This window comes from Prionailurus viverrinus, chromosome D3 (genome assembly GCF_022837055.1).
Source record: "Prionailurus viverrinus isolate Anna chromosome D3, UM_Priviv_1.0, whole genome shotgun sequence".
NCBI classification, from domain to species: Eukaryota; Metazoa; Chordata; class Mammalia; order Carnivora; family Felidae; genus Prionailurus; species Prionailurus viverrinus.
In genome coordinates this window covers 78,839,362-78,859,021 of record NC_062572.1, presented here as the reverse complement: position 1 = coordinate 78,859,021, position 19,660 = coordinate 78,839,362, and the positions used below count along the sequence as shown (strand labels likewise).

General features: G+C 44.9%; 1 protein-coding gene across 11 annotated transcripts in view; it reads right to left on the bottom strand.

The window, feature by feature from the left end:
- ZNF532 (zinc finger protein 532) overlaps positions 1-19,660 on the bottom strand; it is a 109,742-nt gene that overhangs the window by 16,471 nt on the left and 73,611 nt on the right. For 10 of the 11 annotated variants that reach the window (XM_047827692.1, XM_047827684.1, XM_047827686.1 and 7 more), the window contains 2 exons: positions 18,743-18,905; positions 14,575-14,856 (listed from right to left, as the gene is read on the bottom strand). The exons of the other annotated variant lie outside the window; for it this stretch is intronic. In XM_047827692.1, coding sequence (XP_047683648.1) covers positions 14,575-14,856; positions 18,743-18,905 — 445 coding nt within the window. The remainder of the gene's footprint in view (positions 1-14,574; positions 14,857-18,742; positions 18,906-19,660) is intronic. 11 annotated transcript variants of the gene reach the window in all.

Below are 19,660 nucleotides of genomic sequence, written 5' to 3'. Positions count from 1 at the left end.
TCCGATTCTGTGTCTCCCTCTCTCTCTGCCCCTCCCCTGTTCATGCTCTGTCTCTCTCTGTCTCAAAAATAAATAAAAAAAAGTTAAAAAAAAATAAAAAAAAAAAAGTTAAACATCCTCAAACTATGAATGAATGACCTGTTCTAAACAGTTTCAGAATTGACATTACTCCTGTAATGTGCCAAGTGCCCAGACAAACCAAAGACTCGAAAATGAGAAATAAACAGGAAAGACTGATAACCTGAACAGGTTAAAAAAAAAAAAACTAGAGTCGAATAGGTCTCCTATAAAATAAGTTAGCTGTTCCAAAGAATAGAAAGGTACTAAGGTTACATATAAGTTATAACCCAATAAAGTTGCCCTTTTTTTCTCTTTTTTTGTAAAGTAGGCTCCACACTCAGCGCAGAGCCCAAAGCGGGGCTCAAATTCACGACCATGAGATCGAGACCCGAGCTGAGATCAAGAGTCAGACGCTTAACTGACTGAGCCACCTAGGTGCCCCTACAGTTGCTTTTAAAAAAAAAGAAATCATGGGGCGCCTGGGTGGCGCAGTCGGTTAAGCGTCCGACTTCAGCCAGGTCACGATCTCGCGGTCCGTGGGTTCGAGCCCCGCGTCGGGCTCTGGGCTGATGGCTCAGAGCCTGGAGCCTGTTTCCGATTCTGTGTCTCCCTCTCTCTCTGCCCCTCCCCCATTCATGCTCTGTCTCTCTCTGTCCCAAAAATAAATAAAAACGTTGAAAAAAAAAAAATTAAAAAAAAAAAAAAAAAAGAAATCCACTGAGGAAATATGTAACATCATCAGCATATGTATTAAATAAATAAAGGTATAATCTTCACTCAGAGAAGTCTTAAGACTTTTCACGAGGTTATATTAAAAAAAGTAAATAATCGTGTTTCGTATGTATTTTATCTTCTTCATCTGTTCATGTTAGCTCCGGATATCGTATGTACCCACCAAACTGGGCGCTCCCATTCTGTTTGCATGAATATCACCCACAGTTATAGAGGGTAAGTCATAAGAAGCAAACCCGCTTACCCAAGCCACCCCCACGCTCTCCTAGAAAATGGTCTTTTACACAGGCAAGTAGCCTTCCCCCGAAGTGTGGAATACTGTGGGTCATAAATTCTATAAGTCCTTACTGAGAATTTCATAACTAGGACACAAGGGAGATCCTCTGGTCTCACTACATGGAAGAAAATACACATAAATGGGTAGTTAGATGAGCACAGCGTAGGAAACTCAGACTACGTATGTCTGAAAATATCAAGAAAAACAATTTCTGACATCCAAGTTTCTACAAATTGGAATGGAGTGGCTTTGGGGAAATATTTAAACACAGAGTACAAATTTAGACCAGAGGTTGGCAGACTTTCTGTAAAGGGCCAGACAGTAAATATTTTAAGCTTCGCAGGCCGTAAAGTCTGTCGCAGCTACTGAACTGTGCTTTGGAGTTCAAAAGCAGCCACGAGGGTACATTAACGAGTGGGTGTGGCTGTGTTTCAATAAATTATTTACAAAGACAGGTGGCCAGCCTGTGAACCCCAGTTTGCCAACCCTGATTTAGCCCCCCGTCTCACACGCTTAAAGAAAACAGAGGCAAGTCAATAACTGAGAACCAAACCTATTTAACACAGCAGGTAATCAATCTGGAAAAAAAACAAGCCGTAACTACAAAGAAAGGAGAAGGGTTTGTTTTTCACAGGACATGCTGGGAACATGTCCCGAGAGCCACCAGTATCACGGAACCACGTCTCGATGATTGAGGTTACAGCTTTGAAATGAATAGTGTTTCCCAAGGACAAGTACGTGCTAGTTGCCATGTTTGCTTAAAACGACAACAAACAAAGCCGGTCTTCTAACTTTCTCGTCCTGAGACGAACCGGTTCGCTGAGGACAGTTGTACGACTGAAAAAGTTAAGACACAGAACTGTAATCGAGGCCGATGAAGGAAAGGCCAAACCCGGAGCAGACGAGGAACGTGTCCCCACCGCGGTTTCTGTGCCCGGAGCCATGTCAGGTGCTCGGGCAGCGGGAAAGGGAGCGCTGAACAAAAGGCCGATCCTGCGACAGGGCCGCCACCCTCGTGGCAACTGCTGGGGTGTCGCGGGGTGACCACGGGCACGCGTCAGCCTCGGACGTCCGTATCTGCCTCCGCTGGCTGGTGGCGACAGCCCGCAGAGCTCTGCTTACAGACCCGAAATGGACCCCGTGCCTCTTCCCTTTCACTGGACTCGGGCTCCCATCCTCCTACAGCCACGTCCTTAAAGGTCCTCACGCAAGAAATCCTTACTCTCTGTCGCACTGAGAAAAACAGCACTGACAGGTGCTGTCAGCTGTTCACTGCCACATTTCACCGACCCCCGAAGACGTTCGGGGATCAAAGACCCGAGTATGAAAAAAAAAATCTTTGCGGCCAGTTTCTCTGGGGTCTGGTCCGGCTTCGCTCCCCTTCTTCTACTTAAAAGGGTCTTTTGTCCCATCTTCTAAGCCTCTTCGGGTCCTAAAATGCATGCTTATGGATGGGTGACACATTATCCCTCTGTTATTTCTCTTCTCAGAGAATCCAGTCCTCTAGGGGGGATCACGGGAAAGAATATGTAGAATGTAATTTTTAGTACAGCCTTTTTGTCCTTTTTAATTAAAGAGCCATCTAGGGGCGCCTGGGTGGCCCAGACGGTTAAGCATCCGACTCTTGATTTCGGGTTCAGGTCATGACCTCACAGTTTATGAGATCGAGCCCCGCGTCAGGCTCTCGCTGACAGCGTGGAGCCTGTTCGGGATTCTTTCTCTTTCTCTCTCTGCCTCTCCTTCGCACTCAAAATACATAAACATTTTTCTTAGAGCAATCTAAATAGATGAAAGGTCACTGTGAAAAATCTTTTCCCCCCCACAATCACTATGTTATGACACTACGGATATTACTACAGCATAAAGAATGTAAATTATACTGTCTGAAGACTTCTGTAAAATCCTTCTAGGATTACTTATTTCCACAAATCAAAAGGCAAAAGGAACCAGGCATTCCTTTTCAAGATAACCGCTGTTTTTTATCAGATGATCCGTCAGAAATCTGGAAACAAGTTGAAACAGTAAGCAAGTGAGCACAGAGATCCACAAAGCTACCATTAAAACTGCCTGATGACAGGTTATTTTCTCCCTGGATCTCCCTGGAAGATCATATATTGATCTTCCCAGATGTCTGATTAAACTGTATTGATGAGGCCCCACCGGTAGGGACAATCCGCTGAGAAGCCTCAAGGTGTGAGAACGTGAGACACCACAGAGCCCCAGGAGGCCGCCCTGAGCCACGGGGGGAGGACAGACCATCAGGCAGCTGCTGGAAATCTCTTCTGTGTGTCCCAGTGCTGCCGGTCCCAGCTTTGCAACTGCTAGGCTCTGAGTGGCTATGAAGGTAAAAGGACCCTGGGCTCCCTCTCTCTTCCCTGACGGCCCTCCCCAGTACTTATTTGCAGTAGTGTGGGCCACGCACACTGGGCAGTAACGTGGATTTGCTGAATTCGTGAATGGAAGAATTAGACAGTCTCTTCCCCTTCGCTCCAGTCCTGCCCTGAGCTCCGGCGCTCCTGCCAAACAAAAGCCGGTTCTCACTTCTAACCTGGAAACCCCACACCCTGACCTCGAGGTGCAGGGCCGGACTCCTAGATCCCAGCCCCTTGGCACAAGGGTTAAAGTCCGAAAAATGTCCCGCGATCCTTTCGGGTCTGAAGTTTTGCCTACAAACTGAAATGAGTGGGAATTCGTGAGCTCTCAGTTACCTTCCAGGGCTACTGTACGGTTCCTCATCAAGTCAATTATGGCTGGAACGGCTTTTTGTTTCCCCTGCCACCCCCACTGATGGCACGTGAAATTATTTCCTGGTGGCTCCAGGATCCGAGGTGGTATCGGCTTATGGACAGAATCATATGCTTAATCCTTTAAAAAAAAAAATCCAAAGACCTGGTCTGCCAGTTGGATTTAGGGATGCATTTTCCTGAAGAAAATTACAAAAAGATGTTGCCTTTCTGGACAGGTACGTAAAAGTCTCCCCACATAATTTAGCGGAACCACAATACTGTACCAATATTCTAGAGCCTAACGGCCATGGTCAGCACTGATCCGATAAAGAGACCTAACCCCAGGGCAGATCTGGGCACCTCAAGTCATGAAAGAAGCGACTCTCCTTCCCCAAGAAGGGACTGAGCTTTGACAGATAACAGGAAGAGGGGTTTGGGGGGCACATCAGTTTGGGGCAGTAGAAGCAGACAGAATGAAAACTGCTCCTCTGTGGCAGACAAGGGAAGTTAAGTCCCTGGCTGCAGGCGATGTTCCTCAGAACGTTCTTAAGCCAGCGAGGCCTGGTAACATTCGCCCAGGGAAGACAGGCCCAAGCCTCATTACGTCTCCCGTCTGGTAACAGCACCAGCCCAACACCAAGGGAGCCTGTACCTCCCGCGCCTCGAGAGATAAACAGGAAAAGCCCGAGGAGGAAGTGTCTTCTTCGGACTCCAAAATAACAGCAGCCCTGGCGGGCAACGCACCACAAACGGCCGAGTGTCCGTAAACATCTGAGTCACCGTGGTGCCGGCCAGCACCCAGCTTTGACCGGTCGCCGTTCGCACGCCTTGCTGGGACTTTTAGAAGAGCACCGCACGGGCGGCACTTGAGGTGCAAAGACGCAGTTTGGTACCTGCAGCGCCCGTGCTTTAAGTGATTTTCCAACACCTATTTAGTGAGCCCACACCCACCCATTCCCTTCGGGCCGGTCATTCCGGCCAGAGGCTTCCATCCGCCAGGCGGCACCCTAAAACGAAAGGTGCAATCTCTGGTCGTCAAAAGGAGTGAGGGTAACTGACCATGCTGAAGGCCGAAACGACCGGCACGCCACGGGAGGCTGCGGCGCACTTTCGGTCTCTCCGCGATACCGAGCGATACCGACCGGGCTCCTACTTCCGCCGGGATATTCCCCGCCCTTGAGGACACTGCCGTGTGTTGAAGGCGGAAAAAACAGAGGAATCCCCCGAAGGTGTTATGCCCGCGGCGGTCCCAGGTGCCTGGAACACAGGGGAAGGAGGGACGGCGGGCGCAGGCCACTTCTGCTGCATCTGAACAGGAGCTAACCAGGCAATGAGGCAAGGAGAGGTTTCCCGGCAGCGAGAACCAGGGGGCAGAGGCGAGGAAGGAAACGGTGTGTGGCCGGAACCACACGAGGGGGTGGGTATGGAGCAGGCCGAGGCGAGGTGGCCAAGGGCTTCGCGGACTCCGCCTTCCACACACAGGGAGGCCCACCCAGGACAGACAGACTCGTACTCCCCCCGAGATCACCGCAGCGGCTGCGTGGGCATCTGCCCTAAAGCTCCGGCATCTGCTGGTGGGTCTCGTCTTCTGGGCTCTGATCACAGGGCAACTGGTCCTGTCAGGGACGCCCCGCCAGGACCCCCAGCAGCTCCGGCTCTGGGGGAGCTCTAAATCCTAACAGACTTTCAGAGGCAAGCCCAGTGGTCTAGTTACTGGGACTTAAGACATTTACACATCTGCCTCCTACTGTGTGCTACTAATTTTATTGTACACCCCTCGATTTGGGGTTTTACACTTAATATCCAACGGAATGTATAACAACATGCCCCGTCACACAGTGTAATCAGAAAACATGCACACCGTGACAATACAAGAAATTAACACAGGGGCGCCTGGGGGGTTCAGTCGGTGAAGCCTCGGGCTCTTGATTTTGGCTCAGGTCATGATCTCACAGGTTCGTGAGTTCAAGCCTCACATCGGCTCTGTGCTCACGGTGCAGAGCCTGCTTGGGATTCTGTCGCCCCCTCTCTCTGCCCGTCATCCACTTGCGCGCGCTCGCTCGCTCTCAAAATAAATAAAAATAAAAAAGAGAAAAAAGAAGTTAATAGAGAAGGCCAGGTTTTTCTTTAGACTATATAACTAGGCATATACCAATAAAGTATTTGCAGCCTTCAACCCTGTCTGAAGAAACACCTCCAGTGAGTTTACAGAAAATGCCTTCCAAAATGGCCGCAACAGACATCGACCAGATAGAAACATTTCACACCTAAAAGCAAATCTTCCCAAGAATCTGAAAAAAATAAAATAAAATAAAAATCTCTTCTGGCCAAAAACAAAATTTGGAATAATATATTTTTATTTGAGTCACATTTTGCAAATAACATTAATCTTTCTTAAACACGTTTTATTTTTCTTCATTTCCTGTCCCTTATGGAACAGCTAGTAAGTTTCACACGTCGAAATTAGTTGCCCACTTGTCATTCATCTTCGAAATCAGAGTGCCAAATCTCCTAGTTCCTTCTCTGCATTTTTGATTTGACTTCCATTCGGTGAACCAAGGTCAATACCCACGTTAAGTGGGTGCGATGAACACACCCCAGGACACCACCTCGTTCATCAGACACTGTACAGGTGTGATGAACATCACTGGGTCATTCCCTCCCCTCCAGGGCACACAGGAGAACACACTCCTCAGTCTGCTACAACTGGGTCTGGTCACGCGACTCATCGTGGCCAATGATGTGATGTGCGTCACACCCAGAATAAGGGTGTGTAAAGACCAGATGAGATACTCCAGCCTTCCCCCTCAACCCCTTGCAGTGACACCTATGCTGAAAGAAACTCCCTCGATCACGGAGTCATCGGTGGAAGGACAGCTGCCCCACGGAAGCGCCTGAACCCACAGCAAGCTCTGCGTGTGCCAAAAATACATTCCTATTGTATAAACCAATGGGCTTTACGGGATTTTACTGCCACACGGGGTAAACCAGGGGTTCTCAAAGGGCAGACTTGTAAGAAATACAAATTATCGGGTTCCATCCCAAACCTACTGAGTCAGAAACTTGCTGGGGGTGCAGCCCAGCAATCAGCCTTTGACCAAGCCCTCCAGGTGATTGTGAGGCACACTCAAGTGTTGAGAACGACTAACTAGAATCTGGTGCCAAATCAAAGGGCATTCGCTGCCTTGAGATGAATGCTTTATCTCTGCAGCTGCAAAGAGGGGTGGACTGTACTAAGACCGTCAAAGCCAGAATGACTGCTCATCTATGGCAGTTAAACCCTCCCTCCTGTGCCACATAGTATTTGGATTGTTTAAACCTAAATAAACATTTACTTGTTAAGATGCACCTTGTGGGGCTCCTGGGTGACTCAGTCGGTTAAGCGTCTGACTCTTGGTCTGACCTCTTCAGCTCAGGTCATATTCCCGTGGCTTCGTGGGTTCAAGCCCCACGTCGGGCTCTGTGCTAGCTGTGCAGAGCCTGCTTGGGAGTCTCTGTCTCTCTGCCCTTCCCCCATGTGCGTTGCCTCTCTTTTTACTTATTTATCTATAAATAAATAAAACTTAAAAAAAAAAAAAAAAAAAAAAGATTTACCTGGCAAAATCCCTCCCAGATTCTTGCCCTACAGTCAGAGTCACTGATCGGAATGCCGGGTAAAATCTGATCCAAAAATGGAGCTTTCTCCCAACACAGCAGTGAGCCTAGAGTCAGCTATAAATTCAATAGTTCATCCAGGCCCTTTTGTGCTATTTTACACAAAACAGTAGTAAGCGAGAGACTCGCAAAAGCTGCACTGAGACCCAGTTAGCCTCTCTCCGGCATTCGTTTACCTACCACCAAGTACCCTGGGAACAAAAGGAAATAAGATTTACCTGGAATCACCTGTCCTTAGTCTTTGTCAAATTCTTTTTCCTGGTGCTCCGAACCCAGCTACTCGACAATGTGGTCTCTGAAATGCTGGGGTTCGGTAAGGCAGAATGAACTTATCTGCCTGCAATTTTTCAGATATCAGCCCAACGTTCTCCTTTTACACAAGCACACCCCATTTTCCATGATTAAAATGTATGTATCTATATTACCGCCTGCAAGTTCCTTCAGCTCCATGTAAAGGGGGAAAAGAGCATTCATTTACACTGGCGAGGGCCTTGCTCTCTCTCCCGGGCACCCACTTCTCCCTCAATGACACTAGTTCCATTTTCCCTAAAGAAGCGAAATAGGAACGAAGTATTTTTGCCTTCTCTTGGTCAACTGTAAACAGAATCTTCCAGAAAACAATGGGCTGGTCTGTACTGCCCTTTTCCTTCATGTTCTAGAAAATGTCTTAAATATTCCCTCCAACAACTGGATATATTTTACAAGCTGTGGCTTGCCGTAATTCCAAGAGCATCTGATAAGAATCCATGAACTGCCAAATACATTATTAGCTCACACTCAGTAAGTGAGAAGTCACTCTGAAGGTTCCTGCTTTTTTCCACCTATACCGTTTTTTCCCAATTATAGTTTCCCACGCTAAGTGATCAAATACATATAGGCAGTCTCTTGAAAATCTATGCTTCTCATTCTCAATAAAAGAAACCAGTCTCCTTGGAGAAATAAATGGTTGGCTGCAGGGCTGGAGTGGGGAAATCACAAGATGGTTCACAAATACATGGACGGAAGAAAGTAAGGAAGCCTCAGGGGCGCCTGGGTGGCTCAGTCGGTTAAGCGTCCGACTTCAGCCAGGTCACGATCTCGCGGTCCGTGAGTTCGAGCCCCGCGTCGGGCTGTAGGCTGATGGCTCAGAGCCTGGAGCCTGCTTCCAATTCTGTGTCTCCCTCTCTCTCTGCCCGTCCCCTGTTCATGCTCTGTCTCAAAAATAAATAAACGTTAAAAAAATTAAAAAAAAAAAAAAGTAAGGAAGCCTCAAAAACGGGGGGTGTGTAGAAACGACACAAGAACCAACTTATGGGAGCTCCCAATGGCCAAATCTAAAATAATTTGAACAAAAATTAAAGAATGACAGTAACTTAGCTCCTCCTCCCAATTCTAGACACAGAACTGAAACTGGACCACATCTACACCTTCAAAGAATCTCAAAGAGTCTTGGAAGGTAAATTTCAATGGCATCCGAATTCCATCATTCAGTAAATGCTCCTCTGTTTATGCTCTATTTTAAAAGTTCCATAATGATTCCTCAACATACAGGGGTACCTGGCAGGAAATGAGAAAATGGCTATGATTATCACAGATCACTTGGTAGTTTTCAAGATTTGAACACGTACAGACACCTTTTACTTTTTTATTTACTGTCAGGTTACATAAGTGCAGAATGCATGATCTGTGAGAATGTTGCTGGCTGTTACCTCATTGAGGGGATCCTAATTTGAGGTTCCTAGAAGCCCCCTAAAAGTGACCAAGAAAGAATGTAAGTAGCTGAGCCTCTAAAGTTGTACATAAAATTCTGTGTATTTGTACATTTATCTGGGAAAGGGCTCAACGCTGAGATGAGATCATCAGGTTAATAATACGTCTCATTCTCCTGTTTTTGTATTTGAGAGTACGGACATAGGAAAGATGAAGGGATTTCTGTGGTCAAAAACTATTTAAAGCTCAAGCCTAGACTTGACTAACACAAAAGCCCTTTCCAAATGGGCAGGCGATGATCTGAGAACTTCTCTAATCGGTAACTCCAAAGACAACACGCAAGGCACAGCATCACAAACCACAGAATCTACAATAATAAACCGATTTAGAACTTGTCCTCAAAGAGCTTATGATTTAAAAGGACAGCTAAAACCTGCCCATAGCAAGACACTAACATCCACTTTAGAAAGTAATTAATTTTATACCGGTCCCTCTGTATGGAATTTCTGTTAACAGTCGTTTCCAAATGTGGCTGCTTTAACTATTCGTTTTTAAATAACTAAAATAAAGATCTGGCAAATTGTTTTTAAATTCTTACATCTAAGTTTTTAATGGACTCTCTGCCCCAAGTTTTTTTTTTAATTATTTGACTTCATATCAGATTATAACAACTTACTAAAAAATACATTTAAAAAAGCACAAAACATGGATACTGGGTTAATATTAGTAAAAAAAAAAAAAAAAAAATATATATATATATATATGCATTAAAGAAATAAACTAGCTACTAACTAAGCAGTACAGCTGGAAACATGTTTTTGAATCTTGAAGACAAAGCTACTGAATTTCTTTGTTTTGGCATGGAACTCCGTACAAAATATTTTTTAGTAAAAATTTTTTGGATGGGAATTGAGGAGAAAAAAAAAAAAGGAAACAATTATTGAAACCAAAAAAGGCCATCTTAAAAGAGGAAGCCGTGAATTATCTTGACATAAATTTTTAATCTCTGCCACACGGGCTTACTCCTAACTCAAAATCTTCTCTCCAAAATAATCATCGTACTAATAGCAATAAAATTCCAGCAAATTGCTGTATTGTGGTTGGCAGAATGTGTTTATGTTATTCTCAAAAGGACTCTATCCACGCATATATTTATTTTTAAAGGCATGATTACAGTATTAACGTCAAGTATTCCTTCACGGTTCACTGGTTCAGAACATGTACCTGGTGTCATAACGTGATATTTCACTGGGGAATCCAGTAAAATCAGATCTTTCCAATAACTTCTCGCCTGATTGAAGTAAAACAGTATGCTCTCCTAGGACAGTTGGCCAGACACAATTGTCAAATCCCTTATAACTTCATGTTTATATCTCACCTTAAGTCCAGAAGGATTGGAGGCTGCTTTTCGCCTCACGTGCAGTTCTCACTAGATAGCTATAAAACAGGACCCTCTGAGGTCACTAAAGTGTGCAATACTCCCATTTTAAAGAAGGGGAAGTTAAGTCTTAAGAGGTTAGGTGTCCTTCAAGCCAGTTACCCGTACTTGATCCATTTATTCGAGAAATATTTATTGGCGGCCTATGAGCTAGGAACAGAAGCCCCAAAGGCTTTTTGGACGGGAACTGAAGAGAGGAAGAAGCATAAAGCATCTACTGTGAGCAGACGTAAGAGGCAGCCTTCGCAGAGTGGTAAGAGATACGGTAAGGGAAACTCAGGCTGCCACGGAAACCTGCAGGAAGAAGGGAGCAAGGAAGGCTTTCCAGATGGGGTGAGGTCTGAAGCTGAGACCCGAAGGACTAAGAGAAGTTTGCCGCTAGAAGGGTGCACTCCTTCAATTAAGATCACCACCAAAAAGCCCCAGAGACGAAGGGGCAGACAGTGTTTAAAGGCAGGGGGGCAGCCACGCTTGTCTAACGTGCCCCATGTGAGACGCAGCCGGAGGAAGGGGCATCAGAGGACACGAGGGAGCCGCCGGACGACTGAGGGCAGTGGGGACGCGACACTGCACGATCGGAAAGCCCTCTCTGGCTACAGTGAGAATAATCATCAGGCAACAATGAGGGTGGCCTCAACAAAGATAAACGGGTAGACCGGAAGGGATGAAACGCATGGATGGATGAGGGAGGCGGCCGGGGAGAAGGAAGGAACCACCAAGTCAGGTCAGACAACAAGCTTCTGGTGATAAAGGCTGGGGGCGGGGGGGGGGGGGGTGGTGTTGGAAGCAGCTTGGGTTCCAAGCTGGACAGGCTAAGAGTCGCTGGGAATTATCCAAGAGGCTGAAACATTCAATAAGCGGCTGGATCTGGGGACTGGAATGCAGCAAGGAACCACGGCTGGAGATGGAGATTTGGAAGCTATGTACACATACACATATATGAGAAGTGAAGCCGCGAGACTAACTGAAATCTCCCAGAGACAGTGGAATGTTTCCAGGACAGAAACCCGATGGGTGTTCTAGCAACCGGGAGAAAACCCAGGAGGGAGAGCAGTGTTCAACACTTAGGGTAGAAAATGCTTTTAAAAAGCCCTGCCAGGGGCGCCTGGGTGGCGCAGTCGGTTAAGCGTCCGACTTCAGCCAGGTCACGATCTCGCGGTCCGTGAGTTCCAGCCCCGCGTCAGGCTCTGGGCTGATGGCTCGGAGCCTGGAGCCTGTTTCCGATTCTGTGTCTCCCTCTCTCTCTGCCCCTCCCCTGTTCATGCTCTGTCTCTCTCTGTCCCAAAAATAAATAAAAAGCCCTGCCAATTGTGTGAATTACGGGGGGGAGGGGGCCTGCCAATTGAGGAAAAGACTGACAAATGTCGAACTGCCTCGACAGTTAAGGAGGTGGGTTTTGTGATAAAGTGGAGCTGAACAATCCAAGGTGGCCGAGGAGGAGGAACCAGGAGTGGAAAAGGGCAGCCAGAAAGGAGCCTGCGTGACCATCAGAAGGGAAGAGACAGAAAAGACAGAGGGCAGGGGATCGGAGGCTTGCAGTTTAAATGGAGAGAGGTGACGCAAGGGTTCGGACAGGAGGCAAGAAGAACGGGAACAGAGACGAGAAGCCTGTAGGCGGGCTGTCGGGAGGTGCAGGGATCTGGTCTGGTTCAGAACGGCAGAAGGCATGCACAGATTGCTGACACACGGTCCGCACTCTGTACATTTCACCGGTTTGTGAAGACATGTCGTTCCTTTCCCTTCCCCACCTCCTCGCAGGTCTCTCCAGGCATGTGAGCGGCACTGAAAATGGGATCTGATCTCAAGTGCCGCATTCCAAGAGGCAGGCTCTCAACTTCCTCAAAGCTAATCCTAAAACCTACTAAGCCCAACGCTTCCTCGGGACGAATGGCTGCCTCTAACGGAAGGTACCCACGCCGTGCCCGGCACATCGGCACGCACAGCCAGCTCAGGGCGGTGTCTTATGCTACTGTCCTAGGGCAAACAGCTCGAGTTAGTGTTAAATTTCATCATCCCACCACATCTTTCGCGGAGCTGTCTCCTCATCTTTTATTCTAGACCCAGTGACTGTCGGATGTGCAAAATAAAGGTAGTTTAAAAAAAAGAGAAAAGAAAAAAGAAGAAGGAATTTGGAAATGTTCCAAGATGGTTACAAAAATCTCAGATGTGTAAGAAATGAAAGCTCTGGGCTCCTTAGATCGAGGTCTGCTCCTGTTTTGGCATTTGTAAAGTCCGGTTTGGATGCCAAGAAAAAAAGACGTTTCCTAGAATCACCACAACGGGCGTGGAAAGGTAACTACAGGTAGTGTGTTTATACAGTAGATTAACCAAGTACTGCCCCTTAAGAACTACTCAGTATTTGCAATGAATATTGTTATGACCCTCAAGTTGAGATGATTATATAAGCAACGTGTTACTAAAGCCATATATATTCTGTAGGTACTTTTCCCACGAAGAGACACCAAATTAAGTGTAGTCAGACCAAATAAAAACATCTTTTTGCAGTGTGATCAATGCTCAGAGACAAGTTCGTACCATTTGGAGACGGCAGTGAGATAAAACATGTCAACCACATGCGCTGATCAAATAAAACAGTATAGATGAAAAAAAAAAACAGTATAAATGAGACGATAAAGTCATTGTCAAAACACTTAATTTAACAAACTTTTCAAGGATCTAGTATATACTAATTACCAACCAACTCCTATGTACTTTTTACATAGGCTCCCCAAGGAGAACTATTTGGTTTCATTGCCTTAAGTTAAAGCAATGGAGATGGTTTTTTTAAAAGTATACTGTATCTGAACCCAATGGTGGATCATAGTGTCACGAAGAGAAACCAGCCCCCATTAGGTGCCTTGGGATTCGATACAAAAAGAATACAGCACCTATTCTTATCTAAGAATTCAACCGGGGTCTAATCAAATTTCTAAGAATTATGGGATAAAGAGAAGAAAATTAAGCAACGTCAAAAGGAAGCAATTACCCAAATCCAGAAATGGGCGTGACATATAAAGGATGTATAGTCCAATTTTTTAAACAAATCAATAGCACATTAAAAAAATAAAATTGAGGGAGAACTACTACAGAGTAAGAGATTTAAGTTACACAAAAACCAAGTGCAATGCACACTCCTTCTAGAACAATCCAACTTAGAAACCACCAGAAAAACATTACAAAATAATCTTGCTAGATTTATTAGGTCTAACAACGGGCATTTAAAAAATGCTTAGTAGTTGGAGACGTGTACTTACTATTTTAAACAGAATATAAATATTGCAACTCAGGGGCGCCTGGGTGGCTCAGTCGGTTAAGCGACCGACTTCGGCTCAGGTCATGATCTCGTGGTCCGTGAGTTCGAGCCCTGCGTCGGGCTCTGTGCTGACAGCTCGGAGCCTGGAGCCTGCTTCAGACCCTGTGTCTCCCTCTCTCTGACCCTCCCCCGTTCATGCTCTGTCTCTCTCTGTCTCAAAAATAAATAAACGTTTAAAAAAATAAATAAATATTGCAACTCAGATTTTTCATTGATTTTGAGGTATAAAGCCTCTCCTGTAGAATTTAAGGAAGGATGAGGTACCTCTTTCTCACTACCAAACTCTGGAAAGAATCACATTACGTCATACAAACACTCCTAACGGGGGCATCTGGGTCACTCCCGTTGATTAACCGACTCTTGGTTTCGGCTCCCGTTCACGATCTCATGGTTCATGAGTTCCAGCCCCACATCGGGCTCTGCGTTAAAAGCACGGAGCCTGCTTGGGATTTCTCTCCGCACCCCACCCCCCCGCCCCTCCTTGGCTTGCTCTCTCTCTCTCAAAAAATAAACATTAAAAAACAAAACAAAACAAAGAACTCCTAACAGTTTTCAAAACATCGCTTTCTTTCTCTCCTCCTTTCTTCCTGGTTCGTTAATTCCTGGCAGAGCCGAGCTCCCAGGTGATGGGGGTCTGCCAAGCCCGTGCCCTTCCTCGCACTAACGGGGCGACCTCCGCTCTTACCTTCCCGTGCTCCTTTCTCACGTGGGAAATGTAAACATCTCTCTGCGTGAACAAGCGGCCACACTCCCAACACGTCCACCCGGGACTGGCCACCTTCTTGGGTTCCATGGATTTTTTCACAGGTGATGGAGACTTCTTTTCCAATTTCTCTTTCCCGTTCGTGGCTCTGGTATCCTCTTTGTTTTGATTTGCTGAATTTTGAGTTGCAGGCTTAATGCTCAAAGGCAAGTTTATACCCAAGTTTGGAGGCCCTTCAATACTTTTCAATGTTCCATGCATAGACTATGTTACAAAAAGAAAAGAAATATCTATCACAAATCGTTACCACTGAGAGAAAGCACGTGTGGACTATCTTAACACATTATAGATATTCCAATATGATGTTATATTCATTCAGAAACATTTCTTAATACAGGAAGAAGAAAACCGAAGTGAAATACACACTTGAAAAGAGACAAAGGGGAATTAACTTTTATGGCTGCTCTAAGCGATGCATTTTTAGTTTCAAATAACTTCTGAAAGCCTGTGCCATTTTTAAATTCTTAAAAAAAAAAAAAAAAGCCTTCTGTATTGAGTCCAAATTATTCCTGGCTGCCTATCCTCCCCCAGGGAACCCGTGAGTCCTGTGCAACACACTCTATCTGGGGAAGAACATCTTACTTTCACATCTATCCAGAAACGGGGCAGGTATTCAAGACCCCCAGCCAATCACCTTTAACAAGACCCTGAGACCAGAACAAAGCCTTCTCCCTCCCTTTCGTACCTTCTGCATTCTTGGAACACTTGGGAGAGTTTGGGTTTTTGTTGGGGAGTTTCGGGGGTCATTTCAATCTCCCTACAGCCTACTCCGGTCTCTCTCTTCTTCCCGATACCACCCAGGCTTGTGGACTGTCTACAGCAGATGCCGATACTCAAAAAGCCTCTTACAATTGCTTAGAGTGTTTATTATCGTTCACGTAACAGCCACGACAGCTATCTGAACTTACACTCGCAGGATTCCAATTTCTAATGGGGTAAAATTAGTGCCATCTGGGTCTAAAGATCAGCTTGCTTTGGTTTTTGTTTTGTGTTCTAGAAGCAGAGTTCCCCCTCACCAAACCCTCCCTGCCCCCCCCCCCAAAAAAGGAGGGAAATCAGTCCGTGCCTCAATGATGTAGGTAGGATTTATCTTTTGAACAGGGCCTTCTCACGTAGCCAGCATTCAGGCTTGTAGCTACTAGCCTCAGAGTCCTGAACCTGTAGAACCTACAGAAGGACACAACATGACACACGTTTCCGAATGAGCCCGGGGTCTCCTACGTCCCACAGACTCACACTGAATAGATCTCGGCTGCACAGTCTTTCTTCAGTGTTCAAGAAGGTGTTGCCTCAGCATGCTCTCCATCATAATTTCTCAGGAAAGCCTGCCTCTAAGCAGTGCCAAGAATTCACCAACCTTCGTCAGTACTGTCTTACCCCAGAAGGAAAAAGAGGGTCTGTCATCATGTCATGAGCAGGGGCCACACCGGTCTACCCAGAGGACACTTAAACTGGTCTCTCAAAAGGGCCTGGGAGGAATGTCTGATGTCCTTTGGCAAGAGAAAATCTGGGGCGAGACGTGATCTCTTGGTGGCCAAAAGGCTGTGCACTGGCCTTTTTCAAAACAGAAGCCAGGTTTTTCATTTTTAACCATTTAAACCCCAAAGAAAGCAAACCTCAAAATTTTCTAGCAAATTTTTCATACGTTTCTAGGCAAATACATTTTTGACAAATGAAAGTTGAGTATTAAAATATTCTTCTGAAAAAAAATAAAATAAAATAAAATAAAATAAAATAAAATAAAATAAAATAAAATAAAATAAAATAAAACAAAACAAAACATTCTTCTGTAAGCTGACCTTGCAGGGCTACAGGAATTACAGAAAAGCAGCCAAAAGTTCGGCTGTGCAATGAAATGTGTGCTAAAATGGAAATTTCTAATTCACTCATTTCATTTTCACATCACAAGTAAAAATAACATTGTTTGGTAAAAACAAGTATCTTTTTTTAATAAAAGAAATACAACTTAATTCTTAGAACTGACCTTTCCTTAGGTCCTGTAACCACAAATAACTTGAATGATTGTAACTTAGAATTTGCTTTAAATGTAAATGCCAACAAGTCTACGCATGGGATTCTATGCAGTGAATAAATCTATGCTTTGGCAGAAGAAATGATACAAATTGGGGGTGCCTGGGTGGCTCAGTCGATTGGGCGTCCAACTCTGGCTCAGGTCATGATCTTGCGGTTCATGAGTTCAAGCCCCACATCGGGCTCTGTGCTGACAGCTTGGAGCCTGGAGCCTGCTTCAAGTTCTGTGTCTCCTTCCCTCCCCTGCCACCTCTGTTTCTCCCTTGCTGGCACTCTGTCTCTCTGTCTCTCTCTCTCTCAAAAATAAAGATTACCAAAAAAAAAAAAAAAAAAAGAAATGATACGAGTTGGATTAAATTAGGCAAATAAAGATCTACCTTTACATGAACATGTATGTGGGGAAACACTGTTCCTCTCCTTTCTCTGAATTCTTTCCTTGTGAAAAACTGAACAGCACAGCTAGTGATATAAATAAAGTCACAAGAACTGGTGTAGATCTTAAAAATAAAACACAAAAATAGGGGGCCCCTAAACCTTTATCTTTATTCTCACCCATCCCCAAACACATAAAGAAAGGCAGGGTATTTTAAATGTATGGAACATACTTGAAATGAGAACATAAGTGAGTATTCCCACTGTTTTCGTATCATGTAGTCTTATAAAGGTTCAGGTGAATAAAAACAATTCTTTCGTCCTTGTGGCCATGGGATTTGCCACTCCTCTTCAGTCTCTATTTCTTGGAACCTTGTATGCCTCCAAATTCACTATTAACACAAGGAAGACCCTAACCGCAAAGTCGATGACCCCACTTTCCAGATGTTGTGGGTTTTTTTTTTTTCCTGGTCATTCACTAAATAAATATTTGTTGTCAAGACGGTTTTGTAATTTTAGTGAAAACCTTTGAAGTAACTGAAGAGGATTTTACTGCACTTCAAGTGATGATCAGGAAACCTATCTCCCATGCATTGATTCACCCTAGTAATGCCCCAGTGCCACCCCCTTCTCCCGGCTGCCAACCAGCAGACCCTCTGAGACGTTAGGTTCTTTGCAGTAGGCAGTTACACTATGTGAGCGCACATAGGCTCAACACGGGAAATTTCAAGGATTAACAGTCCATTCATTTAACTACGATGAGACTAGACTAATTCAGAGACCTTCATCTGCTCTTGAAACTGACCTTTCTCGTATAATATATTAAAAAAGAGAAGAACTAAGAGAAAGAGAGATGGAGTTAATGATGCTGGGCCTGTTATTTTCTCTTTTTAAAGAGTCAAGTCCCTTTAAGCTCTGAGGGCTGCTGGATATTATCTCCTAATCACATGGGAATAAAACTGCTTACCCCATCACAGTGGGCAGTTAAGAGACTAGGACTCAAGCTCTGTCCATCATGAGCTTAAAAGGCTGTGAAGAGATTTAGGCGCCCCTTTTGGGTGTTGGGGGTGGGTTATCCAAACTGGACATTTATTTCATTAACTGAACACTCACCAGGGACCAGACACTGTGCTGTACCCAGCACATTTCACTATCAATTTACATGCAACCTTGATAGAGAGAAAAAAAAAAAAGATGAAAAGATCCAGGGGCATCCATTATCATGCAAATTTAACTGCTTAAATAATCTCAAGGGAAGACCCTCGTTTTCCTAAATACACCGGTATCTGTAACAAATTAACACAATTCGCCAGAGTCCTTGTCTATTTCTAAAGCCTGTACAAGACGGACTTCTCAAAGAAAAGTAAACTGCATCGTCATCGTTTTCACATGTAGGACAAAAAAAAAGAACCCTAATACTTTATTTTTCTTTTAGAATCCCAGGGCATTCATCTGTTACTCTGAGTTGATCTTTCATGGTGACCCAGATCAGGACTCAGGAATAAGCGGTGTCAGTCAAGCGAACGTCTGACGGCCGCATTCTGTAAACTGCTCAGTACCAACATCAGTACCCTTCCCTTCCCTCAACAGCATGCAGCTTCCTCGGCATCTACAGCTCAGCCTTGACTCGTGATCAATGAATGTGGGTCTGTAATGCACTTAACGGACACGAGAGATGCGCACACACCTTGATATGGTCCATCATGAGTTGCTTCTGTGCATATAAAAGGGAACAGTCGGGACACTTGAAAACAGACACCTTCTGGTTTTCGATGTGTTGGTCAAAGTGGCGATACAGCAGGGTTTGCAGGGTAAACACAGTGTCGCACATGGAACACTTATAAATTATTCTAAAACAGAAGAAGTGTGTGGACAGGTCAGTCAGCCCTCAACTCCGAAGCCGAGGGAACTGTTACTTTACATCTCAAGGGGGCAGAGGCAGTGAGAACACGTAAACACGGTAAAAAGAACAAAAACAGTTTAGCTTTGAAACAAACTTCTGAAGGCAACTGGCATCGCTCAAGCGCAGACCAATCTTCACAGCTTGAGTAAAGGTGCATTCAACCGCCTTTGCAGTGAAGTCTCAATTAATGACCATTTTGTTACTTACACATCTACATCTGACACTTGTTTTGTTTTGTTTTTTTACAAGATCTTCGCTTGTTCGTTATTTTAACACAGAGCAAAAGAACCCTTGATTTTTTTTTTTTCAAGTATTCTTTAAGATAGGACCAGGAACACAGCTGGATGGCGGTCCCCTAACTTGATAAAGAATTTTGTTAATGAACTTAAGTCGGGCTGTTCAGCTCTGATGCTTGCATAAGCTGTTACTTGCCCCGAGTTTTCTTTTCGAGTTCGTAACAATTTTACACTGAAATCGCAGTATTTCTCTACGTGTTCTTCATAAGGAAAGCCCTATGCCAGTAAACAATTATACACCAAAAAAAAAAAAAAAAAAAAAAGGAAAGAAACAGAAAAGAAAATCCATACCACAGTTGCTTCAACACTTAAATGTCTGCTGGGTTTAAAATGGTTTAGAACACGGTCTACTACGAACCATTTCTGTACCTTACTGCCAAGCAACCTCCTTAAAAACTAATTCGTT